Source organism: Oncorhynchus mykiss, chromosome 12 (genome assembly GCF_057628025.1).
Source record: "Oncorhynchus mykiss isolate SJ-2025 chromosome 12, ASM5762802v1, whole genome shotgun sequence".
Taxonomy (NCBI): Eukaryota; Metazoa; Chordata; class Actinopteri; order Salmoniformes; family Salmonidae; genus Oncorhynchus; species Oncorhynchus mykiss.
Genome location: NC_143033.1, coordinates 90,137,009 through 90,155,012, shown reverse-complemented (window position 1 = coordinate 90,155,012; position 18,004 = coordinate 90,137,009). Strand labels below are relative to the sequence as shown.

Below are 18,004 nucleotides of genomic sequence, written 5' to 3'. Positions count from 1 at the left end.
AGCCTGGGCGCGAACCCAGATGGCACAGCTGGCGCTGCAGTAGAGCACCCTTAACCACTGCGCCACCCAGGAGGCCCTATCATTTTTGACATGAAAGCAGGAGTATCTGTGTTAGGTGCGTATATATTTAAGCTAGTAATTGATTGACCATACAGTTATCAAAATAAATCTCCCCTCCGGATCAGATATGTTTTTGTCAATTATGAATGGAACATTCTTATGGATACGTATGGCTGTACCTCTACTGTTTGATTTGAAAGATGAGAAATACACCTGTCCCACCCAAGCTCTGCAGAGTTTGGCATGTTCAGCATCACAGAGGTGTGTCTCTTGTAATAGCATGTCTGCTTTTTCCTTTTTTAGAGCACATAGTATCTTTTTCCATTTTATTGCATGACCGAGACCATGGCAGTTCCATGTCAATAGATTTAAGGTGCTAGTCATCGTCATCGAACAGTAATCGAACTTTAGTGCAAGTCATCTCTGGGTAAAAGTGGATAATAGTTACAGCTGCTTTCACATAAAAGGAAAATAAATGGTGTACATAAAATAACAATCTCTGAACACCCCAGCCGAGTTCCCAAACAACTCAACACAGTTGAGGGGGGGAGCGCGTCCTCTTGCTCCTGGCTAATGGCGCTAGTTTTTGTGAAGCTTCTTCTTCTTGGAGGCTTTTTCAGTCGCTAATGCTCGAGTCCGGGTAAAAATGTCACCTGTAGTGTCGCCTTTTGTAGCCGCCATGACTTTTTTACTAAAGCTAAAGGAGTTTAAGGTAAGATTAGGAATTGGAAACTACTTGTGCGGAGCTCTTAGTTCACACGGCCATCTCGTTCAAGGGTCACGTGATCCCCGTGGATGGCACTTTTTGAATGACTGCTGGCTGCAGCCTGGAGCTGGTGTATAGAGGATGACCCATTGTTTTCAGTTTGGATTCTCTCCTAGAGGGGAGGAGAGTGAGGGTGGCTGGGGAAGGGAGGTGGGGAGAGTTAGATTGGTCATGGTGTGTGTGTATGTTGTGTGTTTACATGTCATGTGTAAGGGAGAAAGATAGGGAAATGTTCCTGATTACCATCTAACTGTCCATGTCTCTTCTGCCCTCTCCTACAGTGTGCTGTTTTGTGGTCCACAAAAGGTGCCATGAGTTTGTCACGTTCTCTTGCCCTGGAGCCGACAAAGGCCCCGACACAGATGTGAGTTCCTGCACTCTCTCTCTCTCTCTCTCTCTCTCTCTCTGCTCCTTCTCTCTCGCTGCTCTCTCTCTCTCTCCCTCTCTCTCTCTCTCTCTCTCTCTCTATCTCTCTCTCTCTCTCCCTCTCTCTCTCCCTCTCTCTCTCTCTCTCTCTATCTCTCTCTCTCTCTCCCTCTCTCTCTCTCTATCTCTCTCTCTCTCTCCCTCTCTCTCTCTCTCTCTCTCTCTCTCTCTCTCCCTCTCCCTCTCCCTCTCTCTCTCTCTCTCTCTCTCTCTCTCTCTCTCTCTCTCTCTCTCTCTGTCTCTGTCTCTGTCTCTCAATTCAATTCAAGGGCATTATTGGCATGGTAAACATGTTAACATTGCCAAAGCAAGTGAAGTAGGTAATAAACAAAAGTGAAATAAACAACAAAAATGAGCAGTAAACATTACACATACAGAAGTTCCAAAAGAATAAAGACATTTCAAATGTCATATTATGTCTATATACAGTGGTGTAACAATGTGCAAGTAGTGAAAGTACAAAAGGGAAAATAAATAAACATAAATATGGCTTGTATTTACAATGGTGTTTGTTCTTCAGTGGTTGACCTTTTCTTGTGGCAACAGGTCACAAATCTTGCTGCTCTTTTCTGAATTTTGATAATTAGCGGAAATCGGCCTTATTCTGCTCTGCATGCATTATTTGGTACTTTACGTTGGACACTTAGGATAGTTTTGCAGAATTCTGCATGCAGAGTCTCATTTTGCTATTTGTCCCATTTTGTGAATTCTTGGTTGGGGAGTGGACCGCAGACCTCACAACCATAACGGGCAACGGGTTCTATAATTGATTCAAGTATTGTTAGCCAGATCCTAATTGGTATGTCGAATTGTGTCGAATGTAAAATCTCTCTCTCCTCTCTCTCTCTCTCTGTCTGTCTCATTCTCTCCTTTGCTCTCTCCCAAACACAAACACAAACACACCTTACACTGTGTAAATAAGGAGGAGTCAATTTTAGCTGTCTCATTATCAAATGTCTCAAACTGACACAACACACACACTGACTTTGATCTTCCCAGCATCTCTCTGCAAATGCTGTATGACAAATGGCTTTGAAAACTGTCTCAAAATAACTGTGTGTGTAATGTATGAACAGCATTGTTTGTCCTGTTTGTTTTAATGAGGAGGACCAATGTGCGAGCCAAACACAGGCCCTCCCCATCGTCCCTACACACACACACAGACACACACTCAATCACAAAACACACACATGCATCCCCTTTCAGAGTCTGTTAGGGCACAGTGTTTCTTGATGGAGGGCAGCTCTGTTTAGGATGTGTGTGACCCTGTACACACTCAGTCAGTTCCCCTGTCCCTCTCTACTTCCCCCAGGCCTGTGTGTGTCCTTGGTTAGATAAGTGGCTCTCGTTTGTGGAAGGCAAGCATACCCGCAACGCTGTGTCCTGCCTGCCTGGCTGTGGCTGTGGCTGTGGCTGTGGCTGTGTGTGTGTGTGTGTGTGTGTGTGTGTGTGTGTGTGTGTGTGTGTGTGTGTGTGTGGGTTTACGCTGTGACCATGATGATTAGGATGATGATGTTTGTTTAGGGCGTGTTACTGTGGCCTGGCATGCCAGCCGGAATAAACACAAACATAGATCCACTTAGAACACACACACACACACTCAGAGCAGTATAGGCTGCTTCAGGGTTCCCCAACTGTCAGCCCAAAGCATTCGCACCCATAATAGAGAGATATACAGTATGTGATCGTATACAAATGTAAGCAAGGTTTGAAATTATTATGTTTTAGTCCAATATTATATCTGTTTGGGCTTCTTGCGGTCAATTTGCAGTCTACAAATTCTTTGTAATTATGTTCGCTGAAGAAGAAATCGTCCCGTGGCTGAATCTAGTTGACGGTCCCTGGCCTACTGTATGTGAACATCCCCTACACAAGCACCCCTCTGTCCCATTTATGCAGTGCTGCTTGTCTACACTTTGATCAGTCGTGTACAAACACAAACACACACAGCCAGCCAATTAGAAGTGAGTGTTTGGACTATCAGAAATAGGACTGGGACAATTACCGTATAATCATGTAACTGAGGATTATGGATGAAGAAATCAAATAACCATCAGAACCGTTTTAAAATGTTTGTTTTGCTGTTGGTTTTTGTGGAAGGCCTGCTAACGAGACTGTTCCCTCCTTAGCAGACTCACACACATTAACACACACACATATTAACACACACACACACACTAACACACACACACATTAACACACACACACACACACACACTAACACACACACACATTAACACACACACACACACACACACACATTAACACACACACACACACACACACACACACACACACTGGACCCCTTTTGCTGCTGGCTGTGAGTGTTCCCTCCTGTCATGCCTGTTTAGGCCTGCCTGTTTCCTGCTGGCTCTGTGTACCCAGTCCAGCCTCTACCCAGTCACTGGGCTCTGTTTAAACAGAACAGGGGACTTAGTGTTGCACAGGCGACAGCCCTGTCTGAATACTAAAATAGTGCAAGATGGTTGCTACTGGTGCTCATCACTTCTCAGACTGGTTTCCATCCTTCTTCATTTCTTCCTCTCCTCCTCTATTTCCTCTCCTCCTCTATTTCGTCTCCTCCTCTATTTCCTCATCTTCACTGATCTAGAAAGACCAAGATAGAGACTTGATATAGATGAAAGCAACATGGTGGAGGTGAAGGAACGGTAACACGATGGAGGTGAAGGAACAGTAACATGATGGAGGAACAGTAACATGATGGAAGTGAAGGAACAGTAACATGATGGAGGTGAAGGAACAGTAAAATGGTGTAGGTGAAGGAACAGTAACATGGTGGAGGAACAGTAACATGATGGAGGTGAAGGAACAGTAAAATGGTGTAGGTGAAGGAACAGTAACATGGTGGAGGTGAAGGAACAGTAAAATGATGGAAGTGAAGGAACAGTAACATGGTGGAGGTGAAGGAACAGTAAAATGGTGTAGGTGAAGGAACAGTAACATGATGGAGGTGAATGAACAGTAACATGGTGGAGGTGAAGGAACAGTAACACGATGGAGGTGAAGGAACAGTAACATGATGGAGGAACAGTAACATGATGGAAGTGAAGGAACAGTAACATGATGGAGGTGAAGGAACAGTAACATGGTGGAGGTGAAGGAACAGTAATATGGTGGAGGAACAGTAACATAATGTAGGTGAAGGAACAGGAACATGATGGAGGTGAAGGAACAGTAAAATGGTGTAGGTGAAGGAACAGTAACATGGTGGAGGAACAGTAACATGATGGAGGTGAAGGAACAGTAAAATGGTGTAGGTGAAGGAACAGTAACATGGTAAAGGTGAAGGAACAGTAACATGGTGGAGGTGAAGGAACAGTAAAATGGTGGAGGTGAAGGAACAGTAACATGGTGGAGGTGAAGGAACAGTAACATGGTGGAGGAACAGTAACATGGTGGAGGAACAGTAATATGGTGGAGGTGAAGGAACAGTAACATGATGGAGGTGAAGGAACAGTAACATGGTAAAGGTGAAGGAACAGTAACATGGTGGAGGTGAAGGAACAGTAAAATGGTGGAGGTGAAGGAACAGTAACATGGTGGAGGTGAAGGAACAGTAACATGGTGGAGGAACAGTAACATGGTGGAGGAACAGTAATATGGTGGAGGTGAAGGAACAGTAACATGATGGAGGTGAAGGAACAGTAACATGGTGGAGGTGGAGGAACAGTAACATGGTGGAGGCGAAGGAACAGTAACATGGTGGAGGTGAAGGAACAGTAACACGATGGAGGTGAAGGAACAGTAACATGATGGAGGTGGAGGAACAGTAACATGATGGAGGTGAAGGAACAGTAACATGATGGAGGTGGAGGAACAGTAACATGATGGAAGTGAAGGAACAGTAACATGATGGAGGTGAATCCTCCACAATCTTGGCTGTTTCACACCTGACCTCAGTGTGAATGACTAACTACCATCCCTCCACTCCTCCACATCCCTTCACTCCTCCATCCATCCATCCATCCATCCATCCATCCATCCATCCATCCATCCCTGCCCACCGGCCCTTGACTCAGGTGTCATGGGTCTCTCGCTGTCCTTTCCCCCTCTCTCTCGCTCTCTCCCCTTCGTCTGGCTGGAAGCTAGAGGCTGGATCTGCAATGAGCGCAGACACACTCACGCATGATATACGCAAGCACACACATATAGTATGTACTGTATATACACACACACACTGCTATGGGTCATGACCTCTGTACCACCCTCAGACCATTGATGACATCATCAATGGTTTGATTGATACAAATGGCATAAGAGAGAGAGAGAGAGAGAGAGCGAGAGAGAGAGAAAGGGAAAGAGCACAGGGAAATCACAGAGAGAGAATAAAAGAGTTGGTTCACATTAGCATCTATTGTAAAAGCATTGCTTGACTTTTAATGAGTACCGGCACCCATTTCAGTCAGAGTCAAGCACTGGTGAAAGTGGTCCTTCTTTCTCTCCAGTCACCTCTCATTCACCCTGATGGACCTGTGACACACTCTACTGATGTACATGTCAAGCATCCCTCCAAAGAGCAACCAGTGAATGGAAATCATTAGAAACCCTGCTCCCCGAGCCATGGAGGCTGTAGAGATACATGTATGTAATGACAATGGCCACCAGCCAAAGCTCACTCACTGTGCCTTTAAAGCCAGATTGTTTGAGGCAATGTCATTTGGGGATTAGTGTCAGTCCAGATTGCAAGACTGATGTTGCAATGATTATTTCTCTATATGTATATTGGTGTTGCTGCGTTTTCGTTTTGTATTTCCTCTATTGAACCATCTGTCTTTGGTCTGTTCATGTCAATCACTCTCCTGGAGCTTGTTTTAGCTGTGCTCAGAGCTCTTCTATCTGATTGCCTCTTCTTCTCTTCTGTGTGTGTGTGTGTGTGTGTGTGTGTGTGTGTGTGTGTGTGTGTGTGTGTGTGTGTGTGTGTGTGTGTGTGTGTGTGTGTGTGTGTGTGTGTGTGTGTGTGTGCGTGCGTCTTATTTCCTTCTAAGCCACCGCCGTGCATTTGGTATTAAAATCAATGTGTTGTTGTTGTAGGATCAGCTTCTTTTTTTTTTGCTCTTGTCTGATGCTCCTTTCTGATTTGCTTTTACAATCAGTAGAGATGAATGACCTGCCACCGTACCAATGATTTTCAATTTATTTTCTCCTATCTCCCGCCTTCTTAAGTAATCAATCCATGGCTCTGTTTATGTCAGAGGTTTATCATGGTCTAGGAGTAGCCAATGGTATTTCTTATTGAGGAAGATCAAGACAGTTCTGTGTTACAGTGAACAATGTATTCTACATCTATCTGGTTAGGATTCACAGTAACTGGAGTCAGAAACATGTGCATCATAAATATTCCTCCCTGGGAAATGAATTTTAAATCCGACTTTCTGATGGTCTACAAATAGAAAAAGAGAGAGATTTACAACATTGGCCTTGAATAATGATTTAGATCCATGCCATTAAGATCTATGACTTAATGGCCCACCGTTACAACCACATACTCCTGACCTCCTCTCTCATTATGGGACTCCTTAACACCTGGCCTCATCGGCTCTGGGACCCTGCTAAAGTGTAGGCGACATTACATCATAGGGCCTTAATTGCTGTGACAAGCTGAACTGGTGGTATCATTAGCCAAGTGTCTCTGTGGGCATACTGAGGTTGCGTCACAAATGGATCCCTATTCCCTATGTAGTGCACTACTTTTGATCAGGGCCCATAGGGTTCTCATCAAAGTAGTGCATTATATAGGGAACAGGGTGCCATTTGTGACAGGGCCTGTAGCTCCTCCTGGAGAGAAGAGGACAGAGCTGTGGAGAGCCAGACAGGGGAGGTGTTAAGAGATCTACTTGAAATGAAAGTAGATTATTGAAGACATGAATTGAGTTGGAATTGGAAGCATCAGTTAGGAGGTGATAATAGCTTTCTCACTGCGATCCAGAGGGTTACATTACTACCTAGAGTGGCCACATGAATTCACAGTTGCAACCATTGATTTATAAGTGTTTATTATTGATCATGTATGATATACCCATCAATTGAATGAGAACGGTTTGTATTGTCAAATTTATAAACACATGATAGACGGTACCTTAGTGTAGATTAACCCCTGATAAACAGGTATTACATCACAGACTGTTTGCAATTTGTCTTTTCTCTCAAGGTGCCTTTGGGGCAGGGCCAGATTCTGAGACAGAGAAAGAGAGAGAAAGAGAAAGCGGGGGGAGAGAAGGGGGAGTGAGAGAGAGATAGAGAGAGAGAGAGAGAGATAGAGAGAGAGACATAGAGAGAGAGAGTAAGCGGGGGGAGAGAAGAGAGAGAGAGATAGAGGGGGTGGGGGAAGAGAAGAGAGAGAGAGAGAGAGAGAGAGAGAGAGAGAGAGAGAGAGAGAGAGAAAGAGGGGGAGAGAAGAGAGAGAGAGATAGAGGGGGTGGGGGAAGAGAAGAGAGAGAGAGAGAGAGAGAGAGAGAGAGAGAGAGAGAACGAACAGAGCTCCTCTCTACTATGGGTATGAATCTTACCCCCGGCCACTGACAGAGGAACAGACAGGGCAGATGTTCTAACTTGTGTTAACAAGGATGTTTCTTCATGTATCCGTCATATACTGTGATCAGTGCTGCAGTCGGGGAGAACAATAGATGGTGTTAAAAAGCAAGAGGAGTGAGGGATATTAGGGAGAGTCATACGTCCTCTCCTTATCCTAGACTGTATCATTTATCCTCATAAATGTGCTTCTGAAATAATAAGAGCACAATGAAAAAGTGTTCTTACAAAACAATGCTATGAAAACGAGCGGGAGAGGAAGAGAGGGAGCTGGAGAGAGGTGGAGAGAGAAGATGAAAAGAAAAGAGCTGTGGCTTGTCGACTCTTCGTCCCTGGGACACTTTGACAGGTGGAGAGGTAGAGTGTGACAAATCCCTCGTTTCGCCCTCTCCCCTCTTTGGCTTTGGGAATATAAATTCATGTGAAAGAGAAATACCTAGATTGCAGCATGGTGTCTTACCAAACCATTGCTTTCAGCCTATAGAGTTGGCTACCGTTTTGATCTGTGACTTTGAGTGTCATTATCAAATGAACAGTACTTAGACATATTCTGTGCTGATCTGATTCTCCCCTTGTTCACTGTTAATAAATCTGTTGACTGCCGAGGCCCTCAGCTGCCTTGCATAGACCTACATCTTTATCTGACAGTAATGGCCGTGTTCCACGCTATTAGCCTGCCTGTCACAGGCCATTAACCCTGCTAGTGGCTCACTGCTACACTTACCCACAGCAACAGCCACCGCAAACAAAACGCTAACCCACAGCAACAGCTGGGAGAGCCAGCCAGCCGCCCAGGCAACAGCATTTAGCCAGGCTACCACTAACTTGCTAAAACAGTCATTACCCTGCTAGCAGCTCACTGCTAACAAATCGCTAACTCAAAGCAACAGCTGAGAATAGCCAGCCAGCCGCACAGGCAACAGCAGTTAGCCAGGCTACCTCTAACTCGCTAAAACAGCCATTACCATGCTAGCGGCTCGCTGCTAACAAACCGTTAACTCTAAGCAACCAGCCGTGAGCTCACTCCACATGTTAGTTCTGTTAGGTTCTAAATAACAGGGTAGAAACTGACGGACAACTATAACCAAGTTTATTCACGCAAAGGGTTGGACAGCTGAACAGACAAAGACATTTTTCCACCAGCACAAGTATATAGACCCCAATTTGGATGAAGTATCCTCCTTCCCTCTGAACAGTACATCTTTATTTCTAGGCAGGAAGTTAAGTGATGCGGGCAATAAACTGTTCCTTCTCCCTTAATGTGACCTGACCTCGGCCCCCATTCCTCACTAAACCACGTCTCTCCACTGTTATCAGTGACTGCAACCATGTGATGGCCTTTCCTTTACTCAGAACATTCCAAGCTTAATTGCCTCCACCATATACATTCCTCCCCCAGATAACCATTAACTGCTGGTGTAGAAACCAGACTATGGCATTCCTCAATTCCATAGGATACCTGATAAATAACAATATTTCAAGTTTAGGAGTCAGAACCCATCAGTTCTAAACCCTGCAGAACAGATGACAGCTAGAGTCTGTTGAGACCTTCACCTTCACTAGGGGGAAGTTGTCTATGAGCACTGATCTAAGGTCAGTTGTTCAGTGCATTTCCAGCCTAATGGTTAAGGTTTGGATTTGAATAATGTTGTTGATATTCTCTCTGTCTGTAAATCATCAGCACATGCAGACTAGTGCTTAGATTACTGTCAGCCGAGTTCTTGTGTAGAAATGGATATGAGGCGAGAATGATGGTAAAGCTAACAGAACGATAACGTTAACCCTCTTGAGACCCCAGATATTTAAGAGGAAAACGTGATCACCTTTCAGAAATAATTCTAATAGACTTCTGAGTAAACTAAAATAATGTTTTTTTAAATTATCTGTTTTTGGAAAACAATTTTCTGGAAATATTACAAAAATGCAACATTGAACCTATGAACAGACATGTTGATATGTTTAGTATATCAAGCAATATATACAGTCGACCATATATGGATATGTAGGCCATATGGTTTAAATTAATCCATTTAGATGGGAGGTCATTTAAAAAACTGATTACATTCTATTGACCTAAACATCAGATGCGCAATAAGGCAATTAAAAAGAAGCAAAGGTGCCTCAGCCACCCCAGTGGAACAGCTGCCATGGGAATATTAATGCTTATGTAATATGTTGTTCGATGTAATTACTGATATCATATTGCAATCTGCTGCAGTCATCAGCCTCATCTCTGATGACGCAACCCAGAGTGTTACTGTGTTAATGAATTTGGGGGTTTGGTGGCGTTGAATCTATGGATGTGTTCTATACCAGATCATCTGATCAGTGTAGGGAAACTGAGAATAGCAGTAGGAGAAAGTTGTGTGTGTTTTTCTATTGGTGGCCATGCTGCATTTGGCATCAATGCATGATTTAGGTGAGAGGTCAGGGGTACAACATCTGGGTATCTCAAGTTAGGATTTAGCTGATATCAGAAGTCACAGAAGGGGCACTGAGTTCCTGTCGTTAATTAGGCCCATGCTCTATTTAGTGGAATTGCACCCCTATCTAAAGCATGGAGGAATCATTTAGTACCCGTGTCAGTGGGTCTGCCTCTAGTATTATCAGCTGATAGCGATTATAACCAGGATAGTTTCAAGTTGTATTATTCGTTTCTACGGGATACACATGTACACCGTCCAATGAAATGCTTACTTGCAGGTTCCTTCTCAACAATGCAACAACAATAAGAAATGATAAAAGATAAGAATAACAACAAAGTAATGGCTCAGTAAAATAGAATACTAATGTTTTACAAGTATAATACAAGAAGGCGTCATTTATAGTCCTATATTTACACATGTTTTGGGGAAGTGGGGATTGGGGGCAAGTGACTTTATACAGTATAGATTGTATATATATTGCCAGTTTAGCTTGTTGCTGTTCTGGCCTTAGCAGGACTATTCCCACCTCTATTCTTCTCTTGAGGTGTGAGGACTGAAGAGATCACAGGAAGCTCAGTCTCAGACATACACCACTCTGTTTATAGACCTGTTGACATGGTGTGGAACTGAAAACATCACACCTTTCCTCATGAGAAATATATACATATATATACATATATATACAAGTAAATGAGAACTTGTTCTCAACTTGCCTACCTGGTTAAATAAAGGTAAAATAAAAAATAAATAAATAAGCCATGAGAGATTTACATGCATATTAATGTTAGCTCTCCATGTACATCGAAGGGTCAGCGGTGTTGCCTTGTTCTGAAACAATTGTAATTTTCCTAAGTCTCTCTGTGTGACACCTGACCACACGACTGAACAGTAGTCCAGATGTGACTAAACTATGGCCTGTAGGACCTGCCTTGTTGATAGTGCAGTTAAGAAGACAGAGAAGCAGGTGTATCTCACTGATCATCCCTAAAGCCAACACCTCATTTGGCCGCCTTTCGTTCCAGTACTCTGCTGCCTGTGACTGGAACGAATTGCAAAAATCGCTGAAGTTGGAGACTTTTACCTCCCTCACCAACTTCAAACATCTGCTATCTGAGCAGCTAACCGATCGCTGCAGCTGTACATAGTCTATTGGTAAATAGCCACCCATTTTCACCTACCTCATCCCCATACTGTTTTTATTTATTTACTTTTCTGCTCTTTTGCACACCAATATCTCTACCTGTACATGACCATCTGATCATTTATCACTCCAGTGTTAATCTGCAAAATTGTAATTATTCGCCTACCTCCTCATGCCTTTTGCACACAATGTATATAGACTCCCCTTTTTTTCTACTGTGTTATTGACTTGTTAATTGTTTACTCCATGTGTAACTCTGTGTTGTCTGTTCACACTGCTATGCTTTATCTTGGCCAGGTCGCAGTTGCAAATGAGAACTTGTTCTCAACTAGCCTACCTGGTTAAATAAAGGTGAAATAAATCAAATTTAAAAAAGGCAGAGAAGCGCTTTATTATGGACAGACTTCTCCCCATCTTAGCTACTGTTGTGTCAACATGTTTTGACCATGTTAAGTGCCCCTGTTTGGTACTCCTTTGGTATTCAACTCTGTGTTGAAGTGTCCCTGTGTGGCTCTACCATGGTAAGTGTTACCACTGTCATTATCTGTCATCAACCACCACCCCTGCCAGGAGATCGCTCCAATGCCCAAACACACTCACAGTGGGTACACACACACACACACACACACACACACACACACACACACACACACACACACACACACACACACACACACACACACACACACACACACACACACACACACACAGACACACACACACACACACACACACACACACACAGACACACACACACACACACACACAGACAGTGGGCACCTGCAGTGCAGACATTCTCTGTGATTGAGCACACGGTGGGTGGCAGGGCACATTATTCTGGTGGGTGAGATTTATCCTGCAGGAGATAGCCATTAATTATTACAAACTGTCAATGAAATGTCACCAACATAACTATTACTCTGAGGGAAGGGTAAGTGTTTGTTATAATCTGCTGATGTCTTATGCTGTGCACAGGGCTTGGAGTTTTTCCTGGTGAGTTTTTATTGAAGTAGACTTTTAGAAAAAAGGGTCCCAAAAGGGTTCTTCGCCTGTCCACATAGAACTGTTTTGGGTTCCATGAAGAACCCTCTGTGGAAAGGGTCTTACATGGAACCCAAAAGGGTTCTTCAAAGGATTATCCTACGGGGACAGCCGAAGAACTCTTTTAGGTTCTAGATAGCAACTTTATTTCAAAGAATGGAGTAGCAGATCGGATGGGCGTTGTAAGCTATAACTAGGGCCAAGAGTTTATGACCTGATCAGACACAAAAAAATACTTGATTTTGCTGCAGCTTTACTGAATGTTCATTTCTGCTACAGTTGAAGTCAGAAGTTTACAAATAAACACTTAGGTTGGAATCATTAAAACTTGTTTTTCACCCACTCCACAAATGTCTTGTTAACAAGCTATAGTTTTGGCAAGTCGGTTAGGATATCTACTTTGTGCATGACACAAGTAATTTTTCCAACAATTGTTTGCAGACAGATTATTTCACTTATAATTCACTGTATCACAATTCCAGTGGGACAGAGGTTTACATGCACTAAGTTGACTGTGCCTTTAGACAGCTTGGAAAATTCCAGAAAATTATGTCATGGATTTAGAAGCTTCTGATAAGCTAATTGACACCATTTGAGTCAATTGGAGGTGTACCTGTGGATGTATTTCAAGGCCTACCTTCAAACTCAGTGTATCTTTGCTTGACATCATGGGAAAATGAAAAGACATCAGCAAAAAAATTGTAGACCCCCACAAGTCTGGTTCGTCCTTGGGAGCCTGAAGGTACCACGTTCATCTGTACAAACAATAGTATGCAAGTATAAACACCATGGGACCATGCAGCCGTCATACTGCTCAGGAAGGAGGCGCGTTCTGTCTCCTAGAGATGAACGTATTTTGGTGCGAAAAGTGCAAATCAATCCCAGAACAACAGCAAAGGACCTTGTGAAGATGCTGGAGGAAACAGGTACAAAAGTATCTATATCCACAGTAAAACGAGTCATCTATCGACATAACCTGAAAGGCCGCTCAGCAAGGAAGAAGCCACTGCTCCAAAACCATCATAAAAAGCCAGACCACGGTTTGCAGCACGGGGACAAATATTGTACTTTTTGGAGAAATGTCCTCTGGTCTTATGAAACAAAAATATAAATGTTTGGCCATAATGACCATCGTTATGTTTGGAGGAATGGGCCAAAGTTACACCAACTCTGTCAGGAGGAATGGGCCAAAATTCACCCAACTTATTGTAGGAAGCTTGTGGAAGGCTACCCAAAACGTTTGACCCAAGTTAAACAATTTAAAGGCAACACTACCAAATACTAAAACTGAATTTAAATGTATTTGGATAAGGTGTATGTAAACTTCTGACCTCAACTATAAGCAATAGTACGATTTTAATCAAAGTTTGTCTCTATGCTGCCTGCTGTCGCGCCTGCTCCCGCTCCCCCTCTCTGGTGCTCGAGGGCGCCAGGCAGCCCATCGGCAGCCCATCATTACGCACCCCTGTCACCATCGTTACTCGCATCAGCGCTTCATGGGACTCACCTGGACTCTATTACTTTATTGATTGCCTCCCCTATATCTGTCACTTCCTCAGTTTCTTCTCCCTGTCTGCATTAATGTTGTTTGTTCCCCCTGTCCAGACACTGTTCTTGTTTTGTTATATGTCTGTTTATTCATTATATCTTCACTCCCTGTATTTGCTTCTCGTCTCCCAGCGTCTGTCCTCACACTTGCAGCATGATCTGTTTTCTTGCACGTACATATGAAAGACAGTTGTTGGTCTGAGCTGGTCTCTGGAGCCGCTGTGCTGAGCCGGAGGAGCTTGTATCAGTCCTTCATTGCGATTCAGTCATTCATTGCGGCCAGAAGTTCAAAACAAAATAATAATGTCTCTTGAGTCAGTTACCCTTTTACTGCAGTGGGCTGAATCAGGGTCACACAGTGTTTCTTGGTAATCTTAAATAAATCTACTTTGAAACAAAAGTATACACCTCACACACATGGTAATGGACTTTTAAAAAAAGACACCTGTACCATATCAGATATAAGTTGAAATGTATTCAATTTTGTGTTTGCATCCCAATATTACATCACAGAAGTCTGAAATGTAACAAAACCGTTTGACATGGAAACACCAGATTTTTGACTTGTTTTTTGAAATAATGATTATTAATTATGAAATTCGGAAAATATTAATGACATTCCACCCATGAGACCACTAGATGGTGATTTGGTCATTTGACTGAAGGAAATGGCTACAAGAGTTAAAAAATTATGAATTGTTTGCGAACTATACATCACTACCACAGATTTCCCTGCTATCACTTTGTTCACAGGGATCTGCTGCAGTGGTGGCTGTTTGGACATTCGTTTCACTTGCTTTGCTGATTCGAAGAGACATTCTCTTGTGTTCTAACACAACGTTGCACGGAGTGCAAAACAATTTGTCCCGACTTTCATGTAAAACATTTGTAAATCATTTTGCACGGTCTTTATTTGTGATTTTTGTTCTGCCTGTCAGTCGTAATCAGTCAGTCATCAACCCTCAGCTTCACACATTGACAGGGGAAAACTGGTTTGAGGGGGCTGTTTTCTGCTGTAACAGTGGTAGAAATTGCGAACCCTCTTTTGATTGGACCTTTTTATGCGAGAAAAGTGTGCTGATTGGTTATAATGTGTGAATTGCTTGGTTTTGCATGAAATTATGCGATCGCAGAATCCTGGAGAGAGTGCTAGAGTTCTTGACCTCTGTGGACCTTTCTCTTAGTTCAACACCCCTTCCTCCCGCCTCTGCTCTGTTATGATAGAAAATAGACAGTCAGACTTGTCAAGCAGAGGAAACAGCCTCTCACAGCAGCAGTAGATTTACTTTGACAGACCAAGTTTGACTTTCTGTCCATTGCTACGATGCACTGCTCCAGTGGTATCTCCCTGGCTCAGTGCTGTAGTGGCTAACTGCTAGTGGTGGAAGGCTGCCTGGCTTCTCCTATTCACTTCAGTCTTGGCTATCATGGAGAAATCCCTTTTTTAATGTCAGTCAATTTTCTGCCTTTTTTTCAGATCCCTTTTCATATCTCAAGTAGTATGATTATTATTAACCAATGGAAAACCTCCTGAGAGAAGTTGAAAGCAGAGGAAAATAATATGGCCCTGATGATTGCATGAAAGACTAGCAACCATCCAACACCCACACATCTTCTCCTACGTGCTATGGTGAAGAAAACACACAAAGAGTCATAATTATGTAATACTAGTGTGTGTGTGTGTGCGTGTGTGTGTGCATGCTTGCGTGTATTTGCACACTTGGTGTGTGTGTACTGTTTGTGATTTTCAAATGATCTTCCTTCATCTTAGTAACAGTGGGGCTCATTAAAAAACACATGCTGCACAACAATGACTGATTCCTGTGTTGCTGACATCACAAATAAACCCCAAAGACCAAGAGAGGAGAAGAAAAGGGAGGAAGGATGGTAGAGAAGAAAAGAATGAGACTGTGATGGAGATAGAGGGAGATAAAGAAATAACTAGATAGAGAATATATACAGTATTCACTTACATGTTGGCTCGAGAGTGTTTGTTTCAAGTAGAGATAGAGTACATGGAGAGAGAGCCTACTGCATACTTAATAGTTGAGTTTCAAGTTGTATTAGTCATGTGTACAGGATACACATGGTATACAGTGTATGACAAAATGCTTACTTGCAGGTTCCTTCTCAACAATGCAACAACAATAAGACATAATAAAAGATAAGAATACGGACGGACATGAAGTAGATGGTTCAATAGAATAGAAGTAAGAGATATTTGCATACACTGTAGATTAGCCTTTAGCCCTCCAACCCACCATAACCATTACATAGTAGCTTAGCCCTCAGCCCTCCTAACCAACCATAACTAATACATGGTACTGTAGCTTAGCCTTCAGCCCTCCTAACCCACCATAACTAATACATGGTACTGTAGCTTAGCCTTCAGCCCTCCTAACCCTCCATAACTAATACATGGTACTGTAGCTTAGCCTTCAGCCCTCCTAATCCACCATAACTAATACATGGTACTGTAGCTTAGCCTTCAGCCCTCCTAACCCACCATAACTAATACATGGTACTGTAGCTTAGCCTTCAGCCCTCCTAACCCTCCATAACTAATACATGGTACTGTAGCTTAGCCTTCAGCCCTCCTAACCCTCCATAACTAATACATGGTACTGTAGCTTAGCCTTCAGCCCTCCTAACCCACATAACCAATACATGGTAGCTTAGCCTTCGGCCCTCCTAACCCACCATAACTAATACATGGTACTGTAGCTTAAAATCAAATCAAATCAAATGTATTTGTCACATACACATGGTTAGCAGATGTTAATGCGAGTGTAGTGAAATGCTTGTGCTTCTAGTTCCGACAATGCAGTAATAACCAACGAGTAATCTAACTAACAATTCCAAAACTACTACCTTGTACACACACAAGTGTAAAGGGATAAAGAATATGTACATAAAGATATATGAATGAGTGATGGTACAGAGCGGCATAGGCAAGATGCAGTAGATGGTATCGAGTACAGTATATACATATGAGATGAGTATGTAAACAAAGTGGCATAGTTTAAAGTGGCTAGTGATACATGTATTACATAAAGATGCAGTAGATGATATAGAGTACAGTATATACGTATACATATGAGATGAATAATGTAGGGTATGTAAACATTATATTAGGTAGCATTGTTTAAAGTGGCTAGTGATATATTTTACATCAATTCCCATCAATTCCCATTATTAAAGTGGCTGGAGTTGAGTCAGTGTGTTGGCAGCAGCCACTCAATGTTAGTGGTGGCTGTTTAACAGTCTGATGGCCTTGAGATAGAAGCTGTTTTTCATTCTCTCGGTCCCAGCTTTGATGCACCTGTACTGACCTCGCCTTCTGGATGATAGCGGGGTGAACAGGCAGTGGCTCGGGTGGTTGTTGTCCTTGATGATCTTTATGGCCTTCCTGTGACATCAGGTGGTGCAGGTGTCCTGGAGGGCAGATAGTTTGCCCCCGGTGATGCGTTGTGCAGACCTCACTACCCTCTGGAGAGCCTTACGGTTGTGGGTGGAGCAGTTGCCGTACCAGGCGGTGATACAGCCGACAGGATAATCTCGATTGTGCATCTGTAGATGTTTGTGAGTGCTTTTGGTGACAAGCCAAATTCCTTCAGCCTCCTGAGGTTGAAGAGGCGCTGCTGCGCATTCTTCACGATGCTGTCTGTGTGGGTGGAACAATTCAGTTTGTCTGTGATGTGTACGCCGAGGAACTTAAAACTTACTACCCTCTCCACTACTTAGCCCTCAGCCCTCCCAACCCACCATAACTAATACATGGTACTGTAGCTTAGCCTTCAGCCCTCCCAACCAACCATAACCAATACATGGTAGCTTAGCCTTCAGCCCTCCTAACCAACCATAACCAATACATGGTAGCTTAGCCTTCAGCCCTCCTAACCAACCATAACCAATCCACCATAACTAATACATGTTACTGTAGCTTAGCCCTCAGCCCTTCCAACCCACCATAACTAATGCATGGTACTGTAGCTTAGCCCTCAGCCCTCCCAACCCACCATAACTAATACATGGTACTGTAGCTTA

At 43.2% G+C, this 18,004-nt stretch overlaps 1 protein-coding gene across 1 annotated transcript in view; it reads left to right on the top strand.

Annotated features, from left to right (window-relative positions):
- LOC110486837 (protein kinase C alpha type) overlaps positions 1–18,004 on the top strand; it is a 198,940-nt gene that overhangs the window by 96,200 nt on the left and 84,736 nt on the right. Inside the window, exon 3 of the mRNA XM_036939339.2 lies at positions 1,108–1,190. Within this exon, the coding sequence (XP_036795234.1) occupies positions 1,108–1,190 (83 nt within the window). The remainder of the gene's footprint in view (positions 1–1,107; positions 1,191–18,004) is intronic.